Source organism: Mercenaria mercenaria, chromosome 7 (assembly GCF_021730395.1).
Source record: "Mercenaria mercenaria strain notata chromosome 7, MADL_Memer_1, whole genome shotgun sequence".
In the NCBI taxonomy this organism is placed as follows: Eukaryota; Metazoa; Mollusca; class Bivalvia; order Venerida; family Veneridae; genus Mercenaria; species Mercenaria mercenaria.
The window spans coordinates 35837364-35864721 of record NC_069367.1 but is presented as its reverse complement, the minus strand read 5'-3'; the positions used below and the strand labels follow the sequence as shown (position 1 = coordinate 35864721).

The 27358-nt window shown below is 32.9% G+C and overlaps 1 protein-coding gene across 4 annotated transcripts in view; it reads right to left on the bottom strand.

The window, feature by feature from the left end:
* Positions 1 to 27358, bottom strand: part of LOC123554422 (Na(+)/H(+) exchanger beta-like) — a 133787-nt gene that overhangs the window by 12704 nt on the left and 93725 nt on the right. For 3 of the 4 annotated variants that reach the window (XM_045344562.2, XM_045344564.2, XM_053548101.1), the window contains 10 exons: positions 24823 to 24897; positions 24461 to 24542; positions 17891 to 17918; positions 13831 to 13946; positions 13267 to 13342; positions 10849 to 10919; positions 5833 to 5944; positions 5036 to 5117; positions 3338 to 3433; positions 1226 to 1359 (listed from right to left, as the gene is read on the bottom strand). In XM_045344562.2, the coding sequence (XP_045200497.2) occupies positions 1226 to 1359; positions 3338 to 3433; positions 5036 to 5117; positions 5833 to 5944; positions 10849 to 10919; positions 13267 to 13342; positions 13831 to 13946; positions 17891 to 17918; positions 24461 to 24542; positions 24823 to 24897 (872 nt within the window). Of the gene's footprint in view, positions 1 to 1225; positions 1360 to 3337; positions 3434 to 5035; positions 5118 to 5832; positions 5945 to 10848; positions 10920 to 13266; positions 13343 to 13830; positions 13947 to 17890; positions 17919 to 24460; positions 24543 to 24822; positions 24898 to 27358 lie in introns of those variants that run through there. The other variant, XM_045344566.2, reaches the window with a different exon arrangement.

Genomic DNA, 27358 nt, shown 5'->3' with positions numbered 1-27358 from the left:
CTAGTAACATATTATAAACAAATCATAACTATAAAATATTTCAGGATTTGGATGGACGGATTAACATTTGAATAACACAAAAATACTACACAGTTAATTATAATATTCAGCTTATACTTGGTACCTTCGCGCCTAAGCGCCACGCGCCCTGAAAAATGCTGGAAGAACAGGTGTATGAATACGCTTACCAGCAAAACTTACAATGCAGATGAGTTAGAGATAAGTCGTGCGGTGCATAGGTTAAAAAAAAACCATTATCATACTCTGACTGAACATATCATACTGAATAGCATATGAAAAACGTCTAAAGACATTTTTTTAATCTACTTGCAAAATATCAGTTTAGACGGAGATTTTTTCTTTCATCATCTTGCTTTTATAATTATATTTATATATATACCTTTAATGTCAAAATCTGTAATAAATGTATATGTCATTTGTATTTTCATGCCATGTTTTATTTGCTTGTAAATGTGTTTATCACGAGGAACTTTGAGTTCAGGTGAATAAAAATTCTGTTCTGTTTTGTTCTGTTCTGTTCTGATAATAACAGTCAGGGAGTATTTTCATTATGATAATTATATGTCTTTAGGTCTGGAGAACTTCATGATCTTTTTAATAATATGCATATTTCTTCTTCACGAGAAAAACTTGCATGCTACTAGTACATGTACATCTCAAGCATTTATTTCATATGTTTAAAGGCACATGATCGGCATGTGTAAATAAAATAAAGTTTATAAAAATATCATGTGGAAAAATATACCGCAGCCAAAGAAAATAATATCAGGCTCGGCTTAACTAATTCTGTGCATGTGATGTAAAAATAAGGTGCAAACCCATTTCTTGTCTCGGCTCAAGCGGAACTCTTTCTTTACAAATACATTGAATGGACTCCATGATAAAAAAGGACCAAACATATAACAACTATATGTGTCAAAGTGAAAACAAGCATTACGTCATTGACATGCAACGTATGATCGCGTCTACACAATCATGTGATATTTTATTAGGCACAACATTATCGTATTTTCATATATCGTTGTTTCATAATATAGCAATTATTCCACATGATTCTCGTACAGATTTTATTACATGTATATCAAATATCAATGATAGAAAATCAGTTATACCTAAGAATCTGTATATCAAATATCAATGATAGAAAATCAATTATACCTAAGAATATGTATATCAAATATCAATGATAGAAAATCAATTATACCTAAGAATCTGTATAACAGACAAAAGAACAATGTCCACGCTATAAAGCCGACGTCCCAGTGCTCCGGAGTTAAGACGTCTTTCTTGAACAAGGATATTCCAAGGAACATGAATATCACACAATCTGAAGTGGCACTAAAATCAAGGGCACTGATGTTTGTTATCAAGCTAAAAAAATCTAGCAGAGCATAACACATCTAAAATATTCTATTTGAGGAAACTTAATTAGAAATCGAATTAAGGCCTACACAAGGAATGTAAAGAATTTAACAAAAAATGTATTTTGATAATGATAATAATATGACGCCGATAATACAATCACATAGTTTGTATATTTTCAAACGGATCTTAAATCTATTAATATCAAAAGTGAAGTAAAAGGTTAACAACAGAAAACCCAATAAAATATATAAAATGGTACGACGTTAACGCTATACAACTACAGAAGACCGAAAATACTTCAGACATTATATAGTAAAAAGAAGCTTAATAATTTGAATGAACAAAAATAAATAAGATTAACATTAATTTCGCATTGATATGTTAAAGGGCACGCCTTCGTGTTAATTGCAAACGTTTTCTAAATTTAAAAATAAATGTTAATTGTTTATAATTTGCAAAAAGAATGTTTAGGAAGCAAGTGATTCTGTTTTGTTTAGTCATTTTTTTCTGTAAAAAACACATGTGTAGCTTAAAAGAAGAAAAACTCCCTACTGTGTTATTCTCGCAGTAAATATTTGCTATAAAACACAAGACAATTATTTGTACTTATCAAAACTCAAAGTTTTAATAAAAAAAACATCCATTTATGATTTATAATATTTTCAAACGTAATATCAATTTAGCAAATTGTTTTTTTTTCTGTAAGGTATATTCTCTTAAAGGCAATTCAATTAGGAGTGAACTTTTAGATCAAAGGACAATTTTATCGTGAAAGCTTGTTTTAAGATAAACAACATTGATTTTTCCGGTATATATTTCTATCAGGAAAACAAATCAGTTACTGATACTAATAACTTCAGGGTAAAAATATTGATTGGTTTTAAAATACTTAGTTTAGTATTAGATACAAGATAAAAGATATTAAAGATTCAAGATATTCAAAATTAAAAGCTTTAACGATATTAAGATATTGATTGTGTAATAATTGTGTTTTAAAATGTACTTGATTCAAGATTTAATCAGTATATGCTATAAAATGTATATATGACGTTAAAAGTAACAAATTTAAACAGAAAACTGGCTTTAACCTTAAGCCTGCTGGCGGCAAGTGGTTCTGCCTTTGCGACCAGTGCAGACCAAGATCAGCCTGCACATGGTCTGCACTGGTCGCTATTCAGTCAATTTTCAGTGAACACCCCTTTGAATAATAAGTGGTCCATTTTAGAAATTTAGCGGGGTAAGGGTTAATTAATGACACCCGCCAGTTTCTGTGTAATTACTTATTCCCTTGAGGTAATTTGAATCTTCAAACGTATGTCGATAACAAACGTATAAATCAAAGGACACTTGTACAAAATACAGTTGTGGAGAACTTAATTGCTCCACAACTTGAGAGCAATGCCTTAAAAAAAAAACGAATGCATGTTTTAACTAACTTTGAATACAACGAAGCAAACGAAACATGGGAAGATGTCATTTTATATACTTATTGGCAAGTTTTGTCAGTACAAAAGAACATATACACCGAAAGTCATCTTTGACCTACTTAGTTAGACTTACAAGTTTCCGGAACTAAATATTAGTTCTTAGACCATGTTAATAACATTTTGAACATATTGAAAGTATGAATGTAATTAATTGTAAATACACAAGTTCAGTTGATATTCATTTTGATTATTTATTTTAGATATTTCATAATTAATATTATCAAACAGACTGTTGTTTTTACATGTAAGATCAAAATATATATCACTCCTGAAAACCAAATCTTACATTTAAGTCGCAGAAATACCTCTAGTGAAATTAATGCATCTAGTGTTCAGCGGTAAAAGATATTTCGATACTACACTGAAACGAATAAATATCCTCTTCAGTTTGATATTTCTTACTGTCTATTTCATGATGAATACATAAAGTCTCAAAAAGAATATTATATTCAACATTTTCTTACCTCATCATTTTACTGAAGTATTTCACCGTTGTGTGTGATTTCCTAGATATATTGTGGAATGCATATTGTGCTTGGGTCAGGCCACACCCAATAATGCTGAAAAAGCGTACATGATTGAAAAAGGATATGTCTTTGATCAGAACACAGGCTATAATGCTGAAAAACACGTACATGACTCAAACTTAATATTTACCTGGGTCAGGTGAAAACAACGTACATCAATGAAACAAAATATTTACTTGGGTCAGGCTATAGACTATAATGCTAAAACAGATATATGACTGAAATTCAATATTTACCCAGGTCAAGCCACAGACTATTATGCTAACAAACCAATACAAACTGAAACAGTTCCTAAATAATATGTGCTTGAATCAGACCACAGTCTAAATACTGACGATTAAATCCAAAAATGTTCTTGGGTCCAAACACAGTCTATTCTGTCGAAAACACGTACATGGCCAAAACTAAAATTTAGTTTAATATTTAATATTTGTTTGAGTCAGAAGGCAGCATATTATGTTGACAAACACGTAAATGACCCAAACTAAGCATGTACTTTAGGTCAAGTCACAGCCTGTTACGCTACAAACACGTAACATGGCTAAATGAATTAAGCAACGTGAAAAAGTATGTAAATAGATATATATATATATATATATATATATATATATATATATATATATATATATATATATATATATATATATATATATATATATATATATATATATATTCACATTTACTTTAAATATAGTATTGATATACAAAATTAGAATTATAGTCCGCATTGTAAAACAGTTAAGATATGGATCTGAGAGGTGTTGGGAGTAATCTAAAAGTCTTGTTTGTGGAACAAACGCCGATTAACTAATAGAATATGCTCGGAATTCAATAGTCTAGGAAATCTGATACTGATCAAATTAAATTTTATCTAATAAATTTAAATACAAATTCTGTGTCAATTTATGATTATTTTTGTTATATATGTCCAGCCTTTTCAAAATAGATTCGAGATGAAAATGAGATGTATGTGTATATTAAGTAAACTCGTGGGGAAGCTTTCTTGTTTTCGTGTGAAACTGTAACTGAGACAACTTACGTTTTGCATTTTATTTGCAAAACAGTGTCCCCCGAATGTTGAATGTTGTATCAAATTCAGTAATCGTATAAAAATGAGACAATCTAGTCCTAAAATTAACGGAACTAAAAAAATAAATAAAGCTATTAAGCTAATATCAAATTTAAAAATAATTATAGTTACGCCAGATGAAATATGTTCATGAATAATTTAAGCACTTAAAAAAATCATTAAACACCTTAAGAGTATTAGCTGCCTGACCTAAATATTCCGTAAAATGGAAAAAGCAATAATAATGTAAAAACGAATCAAAATTAAATATTTTACTGTGCACAATTCAGTTGTACGCAAGATGAAGTTTTAATTATTTATAAATAATTAAACACAGTTGAAACTCGATATCTCGAACTCGCTCATCTCAAAATTCCGGCTATCTCGAAGACAGGTTTTAGTCCCGTCACGAAAAAAAAAACGTGCACATAATATCATTTTATGTCGAATTTCAGTTATCGGGAAGTAAAAAGCTCAACTATTGGAATTCGAGATACCAAGTTTTAACTGAACAGTTGAACAGTTGTTAACTTAATTGTGAAAAGAAAGTTAACATTGTAACTGACCTGATGATTCCAGAAAAATGGAACATCTCTGCCATAAGATACGATATGTATGCTAATACAAATACTGCTAAAGGTTCAACAACTGAAAGAAAATAATAAGCAGGTAATGATCTTAACTTTTAGCCTGCTGGCGTCAAATTATTTTGCCTTTGCGACCAGTGCAGACCAAGATCAGCCTGCACATCCGTGCCGTCTGATCAGGGTCTGCACTGTTCGCTATTCAGTCAGTAAATTTTCAGTGAACAGCCCTTCAAATAATAAATGGTACTGTCCAAAATGAATGTTGGACCAGTCCATTTTAGAAACTTAGCAGGCTAAAAGTTAAATGAACAACTATTAAAAAATTAAAAAAAACAGAGAATATAATGAAGTTTAAAGAAACGACACAAGATAAAACTTCACTTAGATATCAATCAGGATGGTCGACTTATTCATAATTTGTTTTTTAAATATCAGCATCACTAATTCTTCCACAAAAACTTATTTAGCTGTGAAAATGTGCATTCAAATTATTGTCCTTTTTTAAAAACAAAATGGCTAAGTGTACTTATAGAACATATTATAAATGTATAGAAGCCGTACTGCAAATATATACAGTAATGTTCGTAATATACACATCTGTCTGGTCTCCGACAGAGGTCAGAGTAACGTTAATTTAAATAATTTGTCGTTATCATCAAAATTAATTTTTGTTGTGTTTGCAAAATATCCTGTAAGTGTTTAAATACAATACTACGTATTCGAAAATGCACTCGCACAATACTGTAATTGTTCCCTAATATACTGCTCAATCCTACCTCTACAATGCTCTGTGTATTTTGTGAGTACAGCGGTGATAGCTCCCCAAATAACGCCGACGATTAATCCTCCAATACTTACAACAAAAAACTGTACCACTCCTATAATCACCTGTAACGAAAATAAAACTTACCTTATATTGATTTTTTCAGAATTTCTTTATCTGTAGAATTATTTAGGAAAAACGCATATCTAACAGAAGACTTACCATTTGTTTCGACATATAATATAACGATACTGACTAGAAATTCATGTGCTTTCATAAAATTGTTACGAATACTCGTGCTGACTTACTAGAAAAACAACAACAACAACAAAACAATTCAACTTGACAGGCAATATATATTTATATAAACACATCAGGTCATAAAAGCAAATCATATAGTGAAAACTCGATAATTTAGTTTTACTGACAACCAAAATCTGCAAATATAATTATGACAAATGTCATTACAGGAGAAATACTGACAAAAAATCGTTGAACAATTTAACGTTCACTCACTGCCATTGGAATATTACATACTGGGATAAAATCAAATCATTATGTTCCATCTATACATATCTGTGCATATATGGAAATGATTTCATTCCAAATATTTTGATATTCACTTATTACTATTCTTTAAATCTGATCGAGTATGGTGATTTTCTTTGCAATACATGAAGAGTGACCGATGTCACCTTGCACATGTAACACGTGCTTTATTCATGTCATGAAAATCACAGCCTATATTTACAAAATGTAAACGTTTAAGTTGATACACAATGAACAACTGTTTTCCAGTATTTTCCGAGCTTTATTTAAGCAAAGAACTATTGATAAAAGCAGTACTGACTGTTATAGTCTCAAAAATAGGCGTTCCTAAAAATGCTGTAAAACGACAAATTCAAAAACCAAACAGTTATTTCAGTATTGTAGTATACCGGTATTGTAGAGTCCCTGAAATTATACTCGACGGGAATCTCCATGAGAATTTTTTAATTACGGCTGTTGCCGTTTTAAAATGTAAAAACATATTATCTTTGAAAAAAATGTCAATTTATTTGTCTTTTAACAATGACAATCGAATCTCTATAAATCAGAAAAAAATAATCTGAGTTTGAGGTATTCAGTGGTAGTAACGCTTCGTTTAACACAGAAAAATGACCCCTTTACTATCCTTATTTATAATGTATATGATATTTCATAAATATAAGAATTAATATTTACGAAAATATTTTGAAATATTGTTTTCCGAAATACTTACATAGACGAAGCGTTTTAAATACCTCGAGTAAACTTTATAACGCCTCTGTCGTGAATACATATTTTAAGTTATTTATCGTTACTGCAAGACAATTTTTCAAATACATTATCATTATACTGCTTTTTCCCCTCGGCTAATGTTTTTGTTGCGTTTGTAGGCCATGTTGAATATACAGATACGTGCTCAAGATCCAGTGAAACAAACTTATCTGTTTATTCAGTACGCAGTGTGGTTATATCTGGCCTTTTTCATTAACACTAATGATCAAACTCGAAGAATTGATTCTTCTATTACTTTATTTTAATGCATTCTTTGCTTTCAATGGATCTTCTTATGAATTTACTTTAGTGGTATAAACTAGCAACTTCAGATAACACAAACAATTTACAAATTATAGAATTCTGGATCATAAAAAACTATCAACAAAAATACAAATCTAAGCAAAGAGTCTAAGATTTCTGAAGAATAAAATCAGTATGAAGTGTCCCAGGACGTCATATTTTATCAACCGTCAGATTGCTATCATTTCATCTAGCAGTATTTTATGCTGCCAAAGGAATTTTAAATAGCTTTTTTTTTAATTCAGTAGGTAATGACATGTATCAATATTTAGCTTTTTGTTATAAGAATTTTCTTTTTCATTACTTTCGTGTTACATTTTCTTTACTTTTGCTTTGTTTGGCACATACGCTTATTTCGACAAATGAATAAAGAAAATAGTGAGTAGTTTAATGTGTGCAAGAAAACAACATTAATAGCCTTTGGGTTGAGACTGGTGTTCACATAACATGTAAGGATTCACTTTTGTCTGATAGCATCAAGATGTGGTTTATAACGCATACACTCAGTTCCAAAAGAAAGTGTGCACTTAGTTTTCTGTTATTTTTTCTCGGTTATTTTCACGAAAACTTATAATGTTTGGTACCAAAATTTAAATCAGTTCGTAAACAAATTGGTGTGCATTTTAGATTTTGAGTTATACCTGAGAGTTAGTGTATGAAAAAAAAAATGAAACAAAAACGTCGGGGAATGTTTTGAAATATTTAAAGGTCCAATACTAAGGAAAGTGAACATTTTAATTTCTTTTAAAAAGCACAGAAACTATTTCATTTTATTGGAAAATGAAAGTTGTTATGTAGAAATTCGAAATAAATCGCAGTATATGTACAATTATTTTTCTATGAAGTATGAAGAAAGTTAAAAAGATCTGGGGGGGGGGGGGTCATTCTGTCGATTCATTGAAATTTCAACATAAAACACATACATTTCTTTGAGTTCCAAAGACCTTCTGTAAATTTTGACCTGCCAATCTTCATTATTTAGTGTCTTGCAGAAGTCTATGCACTGGCTATGAAAAAAATTGCCAACTCACTTTCCCTTAGTAATGGACCTTTAAACTTAAAAAAGTGCACACTTTCTTTTGGTACTGAGTATACTTAAGGCAACAATATTCATGATATTCGTCACGAAATGCCACTAACACATTAGAGTAGCATAAATACGGTACAACTGGTATTAAACGTGAGCAGAAATACCAGGAAAGATATGATTTATCAAAGAATATTTCAGTTTCAATCAGACACTTTTACATGTAAAGAAAAAAAAAGAGAAATAAGAAGTTATTGCCATCATATCCCTAGATGAATTTGAAGAGTACCATGCTTTCGGCATATTTCAAGCAAGAGTAATATGGAAATTAATGACATATGTACATGCTTCTATGAATTATTAGAGAATAATTCCACAGCACTATAAAAATTTAGACAATGTTCGATTTAGCTCATTCCTTTAGAATCTAATTACCACCTTTAATGTAAGTAAACATATTTTATACAAATGCAGAGCAAAATATCGATCGTTTGTAAATGCTCCACCGTACTCGACTTATGACTTTTTTATTTACAGAACCAGTTTGTAACATGACACCAGGGCACAATTAATAACTATGTCTCGTAATTTATGAGGCTATTATTAATTATGCCTACAGATATAACAATGCACAAAATTGCATAATTGTATCAGTGTCCAACATATAAATTAATAACATTAAAATGTAAATCGTAATCATCCCAATTTTTAATCGAGATTCCAGATAGAGTAAATGTAACATTTGATGTTAAGCTTTCAAGACATCAAGACGCCGCGATTATCTAATAATTTGCAATAAATAAGAGTATCAAAGCAACGGAAAATGTGTTTGTGTCTCTTAAGACAATTTTTCATTACGATAAATACCCATTTTTGCTGATTAACATACAATCATTTATTTTATAGACATTTAGGTATAATCAAAACAATAACAAAATACTTGTTGCTGAACCGTCATGGAGACGGTAAGAAGCCTATTTGGCTGGTGTTCTCAAGGAAAATACCTTAAAACTGTCAGAGTTTATGGTAACAGTGACAGGTAGCAATAGATTTATGGAATAAGGTGAATTGAGTTTTTAGCTTTTAGTTGTTTTGATAAATGAATAAGCAGAAAACAAAAATCCATAAAATGCCTCGGAATGTTTACTAAGTGGTTTTGTTAAGAGTGAAATTGTGACTGTACTTGACAATTATTTTTCGAAGCATAGTGAAAGCAACGGTCGACACTGACGTATGATCTATGAGTGTGAATTTTACAAACAAAACCATCTCATTCATCCCATTACACTTGACTACTTTACTTCTGTGACAGTAACTTATCTATAGTTTCGTTGCAAACTATTTCATAATATTTAGCAATTTGGAATATTAGACATTAAGGTTTTGGACAGGTAGTCGTAGTATAAAGGGGTGTGTGTGTGTGTGGGGGGGGGGGGGGGGTCGATTATTTCAGGATGTAACATCTACAGATTGTAAGTTGGAAGTTAAGTATTGAAGGTTGAATGTATAATGGAGAGTTTAACACTTCGGAATACTAAATAAATGCTGCTGATTTAACTGTTATTCTGTTGTGCTTTCGTCTGACCAGACCCCGATTCGTTACATAATTTTCTTTAAACAGGTTCTATTTTAATATAATCTATCTGAAGTCGAAAATCCACTATGCATCTTAGAATGGGAGAACGTATTAAAGCACAATTTTACGCACAGTAACAAAAATTATTTCTCTTGTTAACCGGCTATAAACTTCTTTGATATGGTGTTTCGTTCATTTCAGCTGATGGTAATTGTTGACGTTTTTAAGATATATTCGGACAGATTCTACATCGCTTCACGCAAAAGTTATATGTTTGAGCCAATGCTTTTAGCACTAATTAAAGCAACCAGCTTGACTGCCATTATAACCTTTCTTCAAATGTGATTTCTAGTATTGAGATGGATTTCGCTCTTTGATCACTAAAGGGCTAAACACACCTCATTGCATTTTACGCCTACCATTGATTCAAATAAGACATGCCATAAAACGTATTTTATTTTCAAAGTAATATACACTTGTTAACCGCGACCTAACAATAGGCATGTTATTATGTAATACGCAAGTCTTATTAAGCTATACTGGCATATTCAAATGGCAAAGACAGTAATAGATTAATCCTAAATAAGCACAAGTAAGAACATAATTTCTCCGCGAAATCTACAAAATTGCAACGTAAATGTATTACAATTTTAATTAACATTTCCTCGAAATATCGGTCACATAACTGCTTCAACAGAGCATGACAGCTTACTCCCCATCACGTTCACATACTAAAATGCCAATTTCTGAATCATGTTAGTCATAAGTTAATTACTTTGTGAAATCATTTTAGTATGAAAGTGTAACTTGTCTCAACTGTTTACCTGATCCGCTGTAATATGTGGCATAAGATTCAGTGTCTTCATCGTGTTATAAAGCACAACGGTAACAGCGTCTGAAAGAGTTGCATTGGTATGAAGAATACACATAATTGTCATATAAAAATACGGTGCTCTGTTAGGGTCATTGTTGTTTGCCCAGTTGCCTTTGTATTAGCGCACTCTCTCCTTCCCAATGTGTATGACTAAAGGACGAAAGAACAATGACCCTTACGGAACACCGTATGAATAATTTGTATCTTGCTCGCGAAATAAAACTGACAGTTTTTTTTCACAGATTTACTTTAATATTAATCAATTTTAAGCGACCAATACGCATTACATAACGGAAAGATAACCTTGGTCTTAAAGTTAAGATCAAAGACACAAAAATGGAATTGAATCGTAACAATATTCCCAAACACTTACGTTTATGTAAGGTACGGAACAAACCCTATATGGAAATCTGTACTTTACTTTCATGCATACTATAACATTATTTGAAGGAAAGTTTCTTTGAAAACAATGTTTGCCTTTTAGAAACATTTAATTGGCAAAATGTATGGACACATTAACCTGAAAAATGATTAAACTAAACAGAAAATCTGCCTTTGGCAAAATAGCATTTTACAGATAAATATCGAGAAACAGCATAGAAAATGATGCAGTTCGTTCCTGATTATGATCATACATATACGTCTCATGTTTGGAAATTCCAGAAAACATTGCATAACAACAAACAAAAGACGAATTATACTTTAAAATATAGGCAGGTTTCTGGACACTTCAAGTGAATATATAGCGAATTTTCCAAACATGTTGTAGAGACCGTACCATAGCTCTTCGCATACTTTGATTTTTCAAACTAAAGTGATTTTTAAAAGTGCACCGGTTACGATAAAAATGTAAACAACGGACTCTGTCTATGAAACTTTGAAATGAATGAATGACAGTCGATCTTAGTCATAATACTGATTGACAGTGAATGCTAATGACTCCATGTGTTGCAGAAAGGTATTTAGTTTGTAACTGTAATTTACCATTAATTGAAATTCTCTCAAAACTGGTAAAATAATTACTTATATTTGGTCAAATCTTATCGTCTTTGCCGTTCGGCAGCTGCAAAAAGGGCAAATATATAATATTCAGTGTAAGTAATATTTCACTGGTACTGCCAGTTAGTAAGTTCATACTCTGAACAACACGTCAGAGAAATTTGGGCAGATTTGACCAATTATGACGTTGGCAGCATTAGATTATATTTTTTCTTTACAAAAAAAAGGCCGTTAGGTAACAAAGCGAATACGCCGATAATCCGGAGTTCACCGATTATTGTTCCAGTTCACGCAATGTAATCCAGCAATTAAACTGCATAGCTATTAGCTACTGCTGTTATAGGGAAGTGGTAGAGTGTCTGTCTTAGGTGTGAGAGGTCCTGGGTTCGAGTCCCAGTTAGAGCTTAACTATTTAGATTCTGCTAAAGCATAGTTTTTCTGTTAATAGACTGTTCCAGATGTTCTAAATTTTTAGCATACAGTACCATGGATCAGTATTTAGCAATCCAGATCAAAGTTGAATGTTAAATCAAATGCACCCAATTAGAAAATATTGACTATATTATGTCCCTTTGATGTTTATGCTCTCCATGTTCAAGAAGAGTTACATGTCCTTGATCACAAAATTTTCGTAATCATGAAAATATTAAATGCTCATAACTCCGCAATTCTGGTTGAAATATTGTCTATATTTCTGTTTTTGAGAATTATATGGACATTTGTCTTCATTTCAAAGCTTTTTAACTTCAAACCTATGATTTGAAAAACTTAGGTACTATCTCTACATGTTGCGTTTAAGACGAATGGGCCGGTTTAGCGTGTTTGATAATATAACTGCTGGACACGAGTTAGAGAACAGACTTATTAGATATAAAATATAAATACACAATAAAACGAATGAGACAGAAAAAATATCGTTGTATGATGAATGAGATTTTCCAATCTCCATTTTCCTAATTCAGTCGCTTAAATTTCATTATGTCTATGTCTATTCCATTAGGCGTACATTGATTGCATCGTGGGATGCTTTCTCGATACAAAGAGGTTGCAGTTCGTCAATCCTAACAGATAAGCGCAAAACATTTACAACTCTTGGTTAAAAGAAACTCACAAAACTGAAAAATTCCCGATTTTTAGATATACTAACCAATACGGCTATGTCGATGGCGTTTTAATCTTCAAAAAAGTATTTAACTTTCAAAAACCGCCACAAACTACAAACAGAAGCTAAAAATTTCTTTTTATTTAACAAATAAGTGTAACTGTTTATTTTTATTGTACATGACTAGATGAACAAAAACCCGGGGCATTTATGACCTACAGGAAGTTGAAATGAGGTTCGTTTATTTACAAGGAATTAATAGCTTACCATTAAATAACGATTCACCAAATACTAGGAAGTATAACGTATTGTTTACACCTATTTCTTGGAATATCGCCAGAACCTGTTTAATATACAAAATGCAAAAATTAATACTATACTCGATTTTCCTTGAAACTATTTCCTCATTGCTGAAAACATCACACTTTATATATTGTGTGCCTTTTATCACATTGAAACTACCACTATTATTGACATAATCACTTTGCCGGTAGAATATATCTATTTATTCAGAAATTATCATGAATTTCGTTAAATACAACATAGAATTTACATTTTCAAGCTAGTATGTATTTGTACACTCTTGTGAGCGTAGTAGATAAAACAGATTTACAAACTGTCATAAACATGTGGCCTAGTGACTAGAGTTCATATATATCTACACACTCATCTGGTTCGAATTTTCTTGCGTTTAAGCCACTGAGCTCGCGTAATCGGTAGAAGCTGAAACGTGTGTAACTGGGGTCTATATTCCTATGTTTAACTTAAACACGTCTGAGTGTTTTCTTTTGAGCGTAAAGTCCAATAGACAAACGAATTAACAGAGCCTACCGCCACAGGATCAACCGCAACAATAACTGCACTGAATACCAGACACTGTACAAAGTTTATTTCAAACGTTGTTTCTCCCATTCCGCCGATCTTGTATATTCCATAAAGAGAAGGACCTAAGAAATGAAATGAAAAAAAAGACAAGTTTAAAAACGAAAATTACAATTATAATCAGGCGGAAATTCATAAAATAACGGAAAGACTAGCGTTTTTTCAGCAGGACACTACTTTAAGCTAAGCAAGGTATTTCTGGAAGAATATGACAAATGACACTTCTATTATGCCTCATCGTTCATCTTCCAGTGTGTCAACAAACCGATTCCTTCGAGGAATAACGACGGATGCAAAGTTGATATTGCACGTGATTGTCCTAATGATGCATCATCTATTTCCACTTCCGGACATATCGTTATTATTAATGATGCCTCTTCTGCCGTGTCACTGTACACGGATGGATTCTGTCTGAATGTAAGTGTGAATATTTCCTATCTTAAAAGTATTGTGTCTGAGATGTTTTAAGCAAAAACAACTGGTACAATCATTCATTAATCTGCTTACGTGGAAAGTCATAGAACACTCTAGAGTAATGGTCATGTGAGACCGTTTGAAATAAAAATACTGTAATCATAAACTCTCTATGATCTATCGTTATTATTAAAGGAATGTGCATTAAATATGGAAGTCTATTATACATTTAATATCCTTAAAGATCCTAAAAGACCAGAAACTACGACATTACTAGGAAAGTCCCCAGTTTATATGTTTTGTATTATGCCACTTGCTTGTACAATTAACTCTTTTAAACAAAGTAATTCATTTTAATTTGACAAAGCTGCACATAGATCCAAATCTCAAATATAAACTTTTGTACATTTATGAATTCTGATTACGATAAGCAAGTAGTCATATTATATAACTGAGAATCCTGTGTTTCTCCTGTTAGGCGGGACTTGCCATTTAATAGATCAGCTCCAAGAAACAGTATGATATAAACCATTATAAATTCGTTATTTAAAATCAGTCTATTCTAAAGTCTGGCTTGAAACGTTTCTATATTCAAACTGGCTATAAAACATCCCACAGTTCGTTCATGTCAAAATGTCTAACGTAAATGTAGCTTCTGCACGCAATCAGCGTAATTGCAAAATGGATTTATTCTGGGCCAGCCTTGTTTCGACACTGTCTACAAATAAAAAACTTTATTTGAACTCATGAAGCCCTATTTGTGTAATGTTCCTGTAAACTTTAAGACAATGTAAATGATTAAGCGCACAACAGACAGTAGATTAGCAAATAATTGCAACTGATTGGCAAGAAAATTTACCATCTCCTGAGCACATAATTTCTAAAAAGGATTCTAAGATGCAAATATTTGAATACGTTCTTGAAACGGTCTCTAACATATCATTAAAGAAAGAAAATAATAGAAACCTCAATAAGACACCCAAACATAATTATGCTTGCTGGAAGAATCTCGACAAGATAATGTGATATGAACAGGTCTTCAGTTGGATAAGAGGACACTGCTGATGAAGCTGATACAATTCTCAAAATTGTTCTTGATCAGCTTCAAAACTTGTCAAACAGGAAATGGGTAATGAGACGACGATGTAGACCCGAAAAAGTACATGGCATGTGGAACTTAATCATATATAATATTGTGTAACGTTAACAATATTATTCCGCGTAGAATTGGCACGTTTAATAAATGTCTAGTGTGATAACAGTGTATTGAAAGAGATGCTAGATATCTGTGATTGTCATGATACTGTAGAAACAATTAATTTGCAGTTAAAAGCAAGTATGTGTGTAGTAACTGCAAACTGGCAATTTGTAACTATATTCCTAAAAACAAAATGGTAGCTTGTTGAAAAGGAGGTCAGTTTAAACATACCCAAGTTTTGCTTTTATGTTAACTTTATCTTTTATGACTCAAATTCACAGGTTTCAGAGTATATCAGAAGCATGAAGTATCCAAAAGGAAAATACATCTCAAGCCAGAGGCTGGTGTAATAGCAAAAAGTTGAACGCTCAAGTCTGAGCATACAAAGGTATGTATAAAATATAGGTTTTAGACATAAAAACCCCCCAAAGTATTTAACGGAACATTCTGCATTTAATTTGATAAACATAATCACTCTTTTGTCATATGAGTGTACCTTTAAAACTAGTAAAGGGTATAAAAATAGAAAATATCCTCACATGTACGGCATACCGTAAAGTAAACGATGCTCATTTTAAAAATTGCTTCCAATTTGTCATTAGGACAACTTCAATATATTACAAAAGTCATATTCAGAAAAACTAATTAAGTAATATTGCAATTATAACAGATATTTTTAAACAGAAAAAAATGAGCTATTCACAACGCTGTGCATACATTTAATGTACTGCATGTAATGCCGTGTGAGCTGACACGGTATTCACTATACTAATGTACTATTAAAGGCGAGTCAATGTTGGTATGACTTATGCAAAGTGTTTAAAAGGATTGCCTTCAGGGGCCGTGCAATGAGTGTAGAAGGACCCATTGCTGTTATATTTTCTAGTCTGGGAACATGGAGTTCATTTAATCACGGGTGGTAAACGCGCAATCCAATTCCCGCTGGGAATACGCTTAAAATGGGTTGCGCGACGTCCGGTGCTTGGTGTTGCGCGTAAAAAAGGATGAAATTGAGGCATGTGAAGTTATGATTTTGCTTAGTATGAGACAAGAATAATTTTTCTCGAAAAAAGCAAAATGCTATTCGTCTCAAATATGATGGTGCATCATATATGTAAAATATCTGGTTCGTAATTTATGATTCGGCTCTATTATCACAAAAACAGCACGAAGCGTGAAAAAAGTATGAAATCAACAAAAATGGCAGTTTCTGACCTCATATGCCTAATCTGAGGACATCTGATGCTTTTTATGATAACTCAACTGTTATGAAGTAATGGATGTCGAAATCAATTGCTTCAAATCCTGCTTACGGGGACATAATTGACAAAAAAATCATCGGGAATTGGGTTGCGCACCGGGAATGGAGTTGCGCGTATACATTATATGATTATATTATGTATTTAATGTATACGCGCAACTCCATTCCCGGGGCGCAACACCATTACCGATTGTTTTTAGCCAATCTTTCCCTCAAAAGCAACATTTCATTCAAGTGTATGTAATATTCATGACTGTTTTACACGTGTTTGATCATAAGAAGCGTCACTTTTCCAGAAAGAAGGCACAAGAGTTAGAAAATTTGCATTTTCATGATTCCATACTTTTTTGACAGTTCGAGCCAGCAGAGTTTTCGTGATATCAGGCCTGATTCTTAAAGTAATAATTTGGTATTTCAAACTTATAATCTTTATTCATTTTTATGTCGAATAGCATTTTGCTTTTTTTCGAAAACACTCGTGAATGTGTCATTATTTCCAAAAACAAAAACCCGTCTACCTCGATTTTGTATATATTGATGCGCAACACCTGCACCGGAAGTCGCGCAATGCATTTTAAGCGTATTCCCAGTGGGAACTATACAATAGAGTTCTACTTAAGCCGAATGTTATTGCAAATGCTATTGCATCTCATGAACAGATTCAGTCAAAACCAAGTCCGCTGTTTTTATTTTGCTTTGTTGCGCGTTCTATACCACCAAATGATCTTCTTTTAGATTTTACTTGTGCAACTGCTGCGTTGCATGATTTAGTAGATAGATAGCATTTACATCGGCTCAATTTCTGCATTTTCCATGCTAAGTAGATTTACGGTGTGAGATATATCTGTTTTGGAATACCAGTTTATGACAGCTCACGCGATAAGTTAATCATTATATTACCCCATACATCACATTTATGAAAGTTCGCAGTAAAAGTGAAACATAGATAAAACTGTTGTAGCTGGAAAATGTCGGCAGAACAAAAAATCTTGAGCAAATACATACTACCATCAAAATGATAAAGTGCTTTACAAAATGAAAAAAAATGCATGCAACATTACAATTACGTCAATATAGAATGAAACTATGTAGGATTAAAGACTTTATATATCAGGTAAAAAAAGTTGAGTTCTTACCTATTAAGAAACAATTCAGTACTGTGCCCTGAAATCAAAAAAAAACGCTGTTCAATATTATGTTAAATTGTTGATAGAGAAACAGACACAATCCGAAAAGGCTAATATATCATAGTAAGAAGTTTTTGAATTGACAATGGAAAATCAGGAGATGAAAATGTAACATTGCAATGGGGCTGAATTTATTTATAAGCTCCAGGAAATTGGTTACAACAATCTCCGTACAATCTGAATAAAAAACAAATTAATGTATTCTCAGTAAATGTCATATTTGGAGATAATAGGCGTTCAGTATTCCACAAAACTATAATTATTTAATTAATTCCTGTAATTACCGTATTAACATTCATTTTTTTTTGCTTCATCCTTCGTCTTTCTCTCAGAAAGATCATAATTATCAAATAAATATCTACTTTTTATATAGAGGGACTTATTTGACAAATAACTGTTTTGCTTAAAGTTTTAGAATTTTCAAACGGATACATAGCCTGTAATGTTATTGTATCAAAGACAACAAATCCGCATAAAACACCAAATAATAGTCCGATTAATGTTAAAGCAAATAAAGCCATAACGTGTAGTACCTTCCCACAATAATATTCTTTTTTTTAAGTAAGTAAATATGAGAATAACGTTTTCATATACGTTTCTAAATTAAACATTGCATTAAATAACAAGAGCTGTCTCCATAGGATGACACATGCCCCCGATGGCACTTTGAATGAATAGTTATGGCCGATGTTAGAGTTTAGGACCTTTGACCTACGGACCTGGGTCTTGCGCGCGTCACGTCGTCTTACTGTGCCACACATTCATGCGTAGTTATTTTAAAATCCATGCATGAATGACAAAGATATGGACCGGACATGCCCATCATTACACTATCATGAAATATGACCTTTAACGTCTAAGTGTGACCTTGACGTTTGAGCTACGGACCTGGGTCTTGCGCGCGACACCTCGTCTTACTGTGGTACACATTCATGCCCAATAATTTTAAAATCCATGCATGAATGACAAAGATATGTACCGGACATGCCCATCAATGCACTATCATGAAAAATGACCTTTAACGTCTAAGTGTACCTTGACCTTTGAGCTACGGAACTGGGTCTTGCGCGCGACACGTCGTCTTACTGTGGTACACATTCATGCCAAGTTATTTGAAAATCCATCCATGGATGACAAAGATAAGGACCGGACACGAAAATTGCGGACAGACGGACAGACGGTTCAAAAACTATATGCCTCCCTTCGGGGGCATAAAAACTGTAATGAGTAAAAGAAAAGTAACAATTTGTCTTTGAAAAATACATTTTAACGATTTTTCATACACGTTTCTGAAATAGGCATTACATTCAACAAAAAAACTGCAATTATAAATCATACATCTATAGCAAACATATTAATAAAAAGCCGACAAAAGCAATAGATGAGATAAGTGCTTATTATGTCCTTTATAAGCCACAAAGGACCCCTGTGTTTATGTAATCATTATTTGATGCACTATTAATGTACCAATGGGGAAATCACATTTACAGAACACATGATTTCTGCACTTATATTTGCGAGAAACAGACATTTACGATCAACTTGCTACAACATGTTTTACAATTGTTCTTTTCATTTCCATTTTGTTCCTATCTCATGCACATCATATATTTTCGAATCTTTTTAGGTGTTATAAATTATGCAATTTGTAGTATTTTGTCAATTACGCCCATAGTATTGTAAACGGAATTTAATAGCCACTTTTGAAAAGCACATAGTTTTTACGTGTTCATATGATTGTACTAAAACCTTTATATATAATTATGTAAAGGAGAAAAGCCGAAAACTGTCCATTATGTGAAAGAATTGACAAATCGAGGCGCAACGCGCCGAGATTGTCCATTCTTTCACATAATGGATAGTTTGAGGCTTTTCTCTGACTTAAAACACGGTCCTCACGAAAAAATCAAGATTGTTGTGATATTATATAATGTCTCTAATATTATCCTCTTTGAGGCAAAGACAATTCATTGATTTGTGTATCTGTGCTAAATAAAAATACCAAGTCAAATGGAGTTTAAATTATATTGCATATAAACATTATTGCAATTAAAAGTTTTTTCAACACTAATGATATTCAGTGCTGATTCTTAGGAAAGTTTCGAACATATCTCGTTTTGTCATATTTATGAATAATTTGAAGTACTTTTACAAAAAGTAAAATTTAACTTGAATTATGACGTATGTATTAATAGTTGTCCATGCTTTGTTCGTGCTGAGTTTGCAGTTTTGTATAAATCAAGTAATTATAATTTAATAAATGACGGGTCCAGGTGAAGACATTCTAAAATGTATGTATATGTATTTTATATCGTTATTAGAAAATAATCGTTCTAATCTCGTAATTCTACCAATTTTATTAGAAGAAAATTACCCTTATCACATGAGATCTTTACTCGTTATGACTCATTTCTCGTTTTTACGAGAAAATATTTCGTTATTACAAAAAATAACATCGTTATTGCAAGAAAATTGTATTCAAATTCAATTAAGATCATTACGGCCAAATTTTCTGGTAATACCGAAACGTGCAGTAAAACTTTAGGGAACTTGACGTTGTTTTTTGTCATTGTATTAGAAAGGTGAAATTGCACATTTCTTGGTAGAAAAGAAAAAGTGGTCGCTCAACTGGACAAAAACGAAAATGTTGCAGGCTCGGTTTGATTGAGCCTGTTCATGGACGGCAGTGGAAATGCATGCTACCGTCCACGCCCTCTAGCCCCGGGTTGAGCAGAACTCAACATTTACACATGCTAAAGGTACAAAAAAAAAACAATTTAGAGACACCCGCAGATGTGTTCATACGGCGGTGCACATGGAACCTTCAATGATACACAAGCTTGTAATTCCATGAAAAATGGCGTATGGTCCCCAGATAAAATAATGGGTTTGCCCTAAACGAGAAAACAATGGGCAGAACTAAACAAACTGGAATTTAGAAAGGGGATCTGAGGTTATGTAGCCTGCATATCACAGGAACTGCCAAAAGACAAAATTAAAAAGCAGGTACCATATCTATGGGGTGATTATACAATACCCAAAGCTATGAAAGCGGGAGTATTGGAACAACCCAGACCGAAATGGTCAATCATAGAAACTAAACAGTACCAATAACAAGACATAAAAGTCGTGCTGAACGATCTGAGAGGATCGAAATATAACAGGCCTGATTGAATGTACGGGGACTGCAGCAAATGTCAGTTATGGCAAAAATTTAACCAATAAAAGTCGTGCTGAACGATCTGAGAAGATCAAAATATATGAGCCCTGATTTAATGTACGAGGACTGCAGCAATTGTCAGTTATGGCAAAAATTGAACACTGCATGAAAAAGATAGGTCTGCAGCTTTTGAAAAAAGAAAGGAAAATTATGTGTTTTAGCTCGACTATTAAAAGAATAGGTGGAGCTATTGGACTCCAGTTTGTTTAATTCTGCCCATTGTTTTCTCGTTTAGGGCACAGCCATTATTTTATCTGGGGACTATAAGCCGCTTTTCATGGAATTGCGCTCTGTGCATCATTGAAGGTTCCATGTGCACCATCGTATAAATACATCTGCGGATGTCTCTAAATTACATTCTAGTACTTATAACATGTGTACATGTTGAGTTCTGCTCAACCCGGGGCTAGAGGGCGTGGACGGTAGCCTGCACTTCTACTACCGTCCATGAACAAGCGCAATCAAACCGAGCCTGCAACATTTTTGTTTATGTCTTGTTTGGCGACCTATGGTTTTCCACTTTTTTATTTCATCCATGCTTCCGCGTCGTCGTCCCGATTTGGTTAAGTTTTGTATGTAAGCTGGTATCTCAGCGACTACTTGTGGGAATGGATTGAAACTTCACACACTTATTTACTGTGATACATTGACTTACACTGCACAGGTTTCATAACTCTATTTTGTGTGATTTTTATACAGGTTTTATATGTAAGCTGGTATTTCAGTACCTACTAATGGAAATGGATTGAAACGTCACACACTTGTTCATTGTGATGATCTGACATGCAGTGCTCAGGTTCCATAACTCTACTTTGCATTTTTACAAAATTATGCCATTGTTTCGACGAAGCAGTTGTTGGTTAAATTTTTGTATGTAAGCTGGTATCTCAGCACCAACTTATGGGAATGGATTGAAACTTGCACAATTGCCCATTGTCATGAGCTGATATACATTGTACAGGTTCCATAATGTCCATTGTCATGAGCTGATATGCATTGTACAGGTTCCATAACCCTTTTTGCAATTTTACAAATTTATGTCCCCATTTCGACTTTAATATTAATTCAGTTGAAAAGGCTGTTGAATTGTCGAGCGTTGCTGTCCTCCGACAGCTCTTGTTTTTACATTACGTTGCCCGTTTTCATCTATTTTTGACTGAAAATGTCATACCAGGTGTATACCTGCGATACTTTTCTATTGCGATTTAGGAGTACACAAAGAGGACTTTACTACTTTCTAACGGTTGAAGAATTAATCTAACATTCTGTAATCACTTTTGGCACATTGATTGATTTTCATTTGACTGGCAATTTTTCGGGCGATTTGGGTTAAAGTCATACGTTCCTATTCAGGGTTTTTTTTATTGTAGTTACAAGTTCTATAAAACGTTGCAGTTTATATTTCGAAACTTTCGAATTTCATAGGTTGATGTACTCACACCTCTCATACTATACCTGTCCATTATTTAAGTATCCATTATTTTAAGAATGGACAGTTACAGGTTAATAATTGACAAGTATAGTAAAATGATCGTGTGTATAAAACGGTATCGGTACAATAACCTATATAATGGACAAAACTAACAAAGGATTACATCACAACCGTGTTTTAAATACTATTATACAATAATTGAATGCGTTGCTGGTCAATAGTTCAAAAGAATCACCCTGTGTCCGAAGGACGGAAGGTAAACAGTTCTGACTTTTGTCTAGCAAGTGATTCAATAAGTGTGTATTTACTTCACATCAGAAATGAATATCCTCTTTTTTCCATATATCTGACTTTGGCCCAGTAGAAGTTTTGTGCTTTACTATATACCAGCCCGTATAACAAACAATTTTACGCCGATTTCTATTAAGGAGGTAGATAATAACATACAGTACCTGAATGGCTTTCCAATAAAAACGTCAAATACTGCTCGATTCCCAAGGAGGTTCTATTATATGACAACTGAATCTTTTTCTTACAGTTTTATTTTAAATTTTTTGTTTTATTAGCCTAGTAAAAGTAAAAGAATGCTGAATATTAAACCGTTATACAGCTCGACCTATGGACCGGCAAATTATATATTGTGTCACGTAATAATAAGCAATGAGACATGTTCAATTCCTTTATATCACTTCTCATCAAAATAATACAATGTTAAATATCGTCTACACTCAAGCTAGAAAACGTATTATTACCCTATAAAAGATATTTATGAAATATATCTGAAACTTGTGTTAAAAGTTAATTAATACTCTTAGACGCGGCTTGGAAACATATGACGTAAAATGTTGTGATCAAGACGTTTGACCTTCAAGTATGATCATGATCTTTGACCTATTGGTTGAACACATAGAAATAGGACTTGATGAGGTAAAGCATTGATGCCAGTTTTATGAAAATCCTTCTAATGGCTGAAAAGATCTGGGGCGAGCATAAATTTTAAGTGTGTCCTTGACGTTGGGCAAAATGAACTGTATTGTAAAATAATGACTTTAACAACCAATGCTAGGTTTATGAAATTCTAGTGGTTTCGAAGATAGTGTGAGGACACAACTTTGACCCCAAACGTGACCTTGACCTTCGCTTTAGTGATCTTGGTTGTGCGTTATGTCCGTCGTCTGAATAAGGTTAACAATTGATGTAAGTTATATCTTATCTGTAGTTTAGAAATACTGAGCGGAAAAGAAGTTTAGCTACTTTATCTATGACCCCCAAGTGTGACCTTGACCCTAGACCTAGTGATCTGGTTTGTGTATCCTGCGTGTTGTATTGATGAGAATAACAATTGAATCTAGTTTCATGAAAATCTTCCCATTAGTTATGAAGATATGGAGCGGACATAAATTTAAACTATTTGATTTTTAACTCTAAGAATGACCTTGGCCTGCAACTTAGTGTCCTGAACTGTGCGCTCTGCACTTTATCTTTGGTGAGGTAAATAGCTGATGCCAGTTTTATGAAAAGTTTCCATAAAAATAATATATGGAGTTAACATGATAATCGGGCAAACGAACGGGACGGACGAACGAACTTGCGTGAATTCAATATAGTCCCCATTAACTTTTCACTATGGGTTATATTAATGTGTATCTACCTGTTTTTTACATCTTACTAGTTATGTCGTGGTACGCAATGTTTTTGACTGATTCTCTAAGACTAAGGTATCTGTACATGTTGCAAGTATCATTATATTGTTCGTGAATGTACACGTGTTATTGTGCAATGCTGTATGCTGAATTAATACGCAGACTTGAATAATTATTCACATTGTATCATTACATTATATATTATATTTTTTATTTATACTCACTAACACTGCGTATATCATGACTGTTCCAACGTTGTCATAAAAAGTTCTGTCGTGTAGGCTGTATGCAGACTCTAGAATGATCCTGAAAAAGACGTAATTGTCATACACGCGTGTATGATTTTACTGATTGGCAAACGAAATATATATATTTATTACATACTCGTTTCTATTCCCCGTTAACAAACGTCAATATTTTCCATACACTGGCGCCTGAGTTTTATATACCGAACAATACATAGAAACGAATAAAGAGTAAAAGGAGCACCCACGCTGCTATGTAATTATCTAATGAAATACATGTTACATTTACAGGATTTGTTTTACTTACTGGCAAACCTTCCAAAGAAAGAAAAAAGACTTACGGAGGTAGCAGATACAGGAAAAATAGGTCTGAACTCATTGTTGGCTGGTTTTCGTCATCATGAGGTAATGTAAGGCTGAAAATATATTGAAACCTGTAGAATTGATGTATTGAAGTAAATTGCCAAATAAAATCAAAGTTTTTCGCAAATTTTAAAAGATTAAGATAATGGTTTCAAACCGTTATTAGGTTTGCATGTAGTAAGACCTGTTTGAAATTCAAATCAAAGTATGTAATTTCGTGGCCAAAATCCCATTTTCCCCGTGTAAAATTTTAGTCTTATGAAACAATTATATTTCTTTTCAAAAGTGCACAATATGTTTAAAATAAACTGTTTCTGTTTTGCTAACTCAGATATCACGAATATTCTGTAACGGTCCATGAACAGTTAACATTGAAATCTAAAAACGAATAGATACCCGAAATGGTTATTCAGTGGAATATCCCTTAGGCTACCAAAATCGTATCTTCTTAAATTCAAACCTATTTTGATTGAAGAGTTAATCTTGCCACCACTGGTACTTGGAATGATGCATAATATAAAATGGTATTGTCTTGTGAAGCTAAACACAAAGACAAATATCCAACAGGGAAAGCACGTTCCATTAACGCAGCCTCCCCATAACCCAGCATGCGGACGTGTACACGACCAACGCACACACTAACACACAGAGCAAACACAGAAAGGTCAAAACGAACAAATAAAGGAACACAGTGGGGCACCGCCTTGGAACAGTTAGTGGCTAAAACGCTACTGTAGAGTTTAAATCGGTTAGTGGTGAACCTAATCTCCCTCTTACCCCAAGTCAAAGGAAAGACAGTGTAAATAAAAAATAACCCCGCCAAGTAAATGCCTACCACACACAAAGGCAAGATAAGGTATGCTATGAAAAAGTGTAAATTTATATCAAAAGCAATCCTTTAGAACTAAAAACGCATGCACTCAGTGTCTTATTTTGTTTCAGGAAAATCTTGATATAATGAAAACGTTGTATTAAAAGTTAAGCCGTATCTATTTTTGTGACTGTTAAGAGCTACATTTAATTGTTTCTTTAAAAATCTGAATTAAAACCATATTCAAAATATCAACGAATTTAATATATTTATCTAACATCGAATTTTATTGAACAGTCATACCATCAATATACATATGAATCATGATGTATGTAATGATCATGGTTATTACGAATCTTGTTGCTATATGATAATGTCAGGCTATGGAACGGTGTTAGTATCTGACTGATACTACGATTGTGTCATTGACAAATACGTGCAACGTAGTAAAATAAAAGAAAATACATCCTCTTATAAGAATGTCCCATCTATGTATGTAGTAGGGTGAACGTTTACTTCCTTCCGATTAATAAAATCTGTACGAAGATCCTTTGAAAGCATACTCGGTTTGACCGAGTCTGTTCATGAGACGTAATATAAAGTGCATTACCTCTCACGCCCCCTAACACAGGCTTAAGCGGAACTCTATAACACAATTATAGAATAGACCCAATGATCCCAAAGGACTAGAAAATATATAAACACTGAATCCAAGTACGGGCCGCCACACAACACTTAAAAATTGCTGATGTGATAGTTAATAAAATCTTGAAGTAGATCCTTTATAAGCAAAGGATGCAACCAAGCAGAATAATAGCAGGCTTGGTTTGCTCTTAGAGTGGCGACCTTAGGTGAGTGGGATCCCATATTCTATTCTCGGTCAGTGCTGAAGTCTGTTACTTGCATGGGAAGAAACGGATAGTGTATTGATGAATAATGGCAATTCTTGGAAGGCAATGGATAGTTTGCCTTGTGATAAAAATCTAGTCCAAAGATGTTTCTTCATGGTCTACCTAAAGAAGTAAATAAAATATACCGCACTAGAATTATTAAATATATCAGCAGATAATTGTATTACTAACGAAACGGTTGTCAATTTTCTTCTGTTCATTAAATATTTAAACGATCACTGTCACAATACATTCACAGAAATAAATGTATTTAGGCAGTTCCATTGAATTGTCAATCCTAGGGAGAAATTCATTTCCGACGGAAAATGTTTAAACTGGCATAACACGATACTGTTATTGAATAAATGACGTCATAATAAAATTTGTCCGTCTACAAAGTAATTCTGTTACCTGTAACAACGTCTAGTTCTTTTCATATCATTTTTATGAAATAGTTTAGTTCTTATTATAAGAAATAACGTTCATCCACAAAACGATGAAAGCACTTATATAAATACCTTTAACGTTTTAGACATGCATATAATAGACGTTTATATAAATATACCAGTCTCAACCGAATTTGAATATAGCACGTGTTTCTGTTATCACTAACATACAAATGTGCGTTTGTTCATTTGGAACCGCTTTTCAATAGAAACAAACAGTTATAAGCCTTTTTTCCATTCTAAATATTTCACGGGAGGTATAATTATATTTAAAAACTTAAGTAGACCATAAACAGTTGCATATTATGTTTCTAAATGTTTTATTGCAATTGCTTGAAATATCTAACGAGAGTCCCTAAACACATGT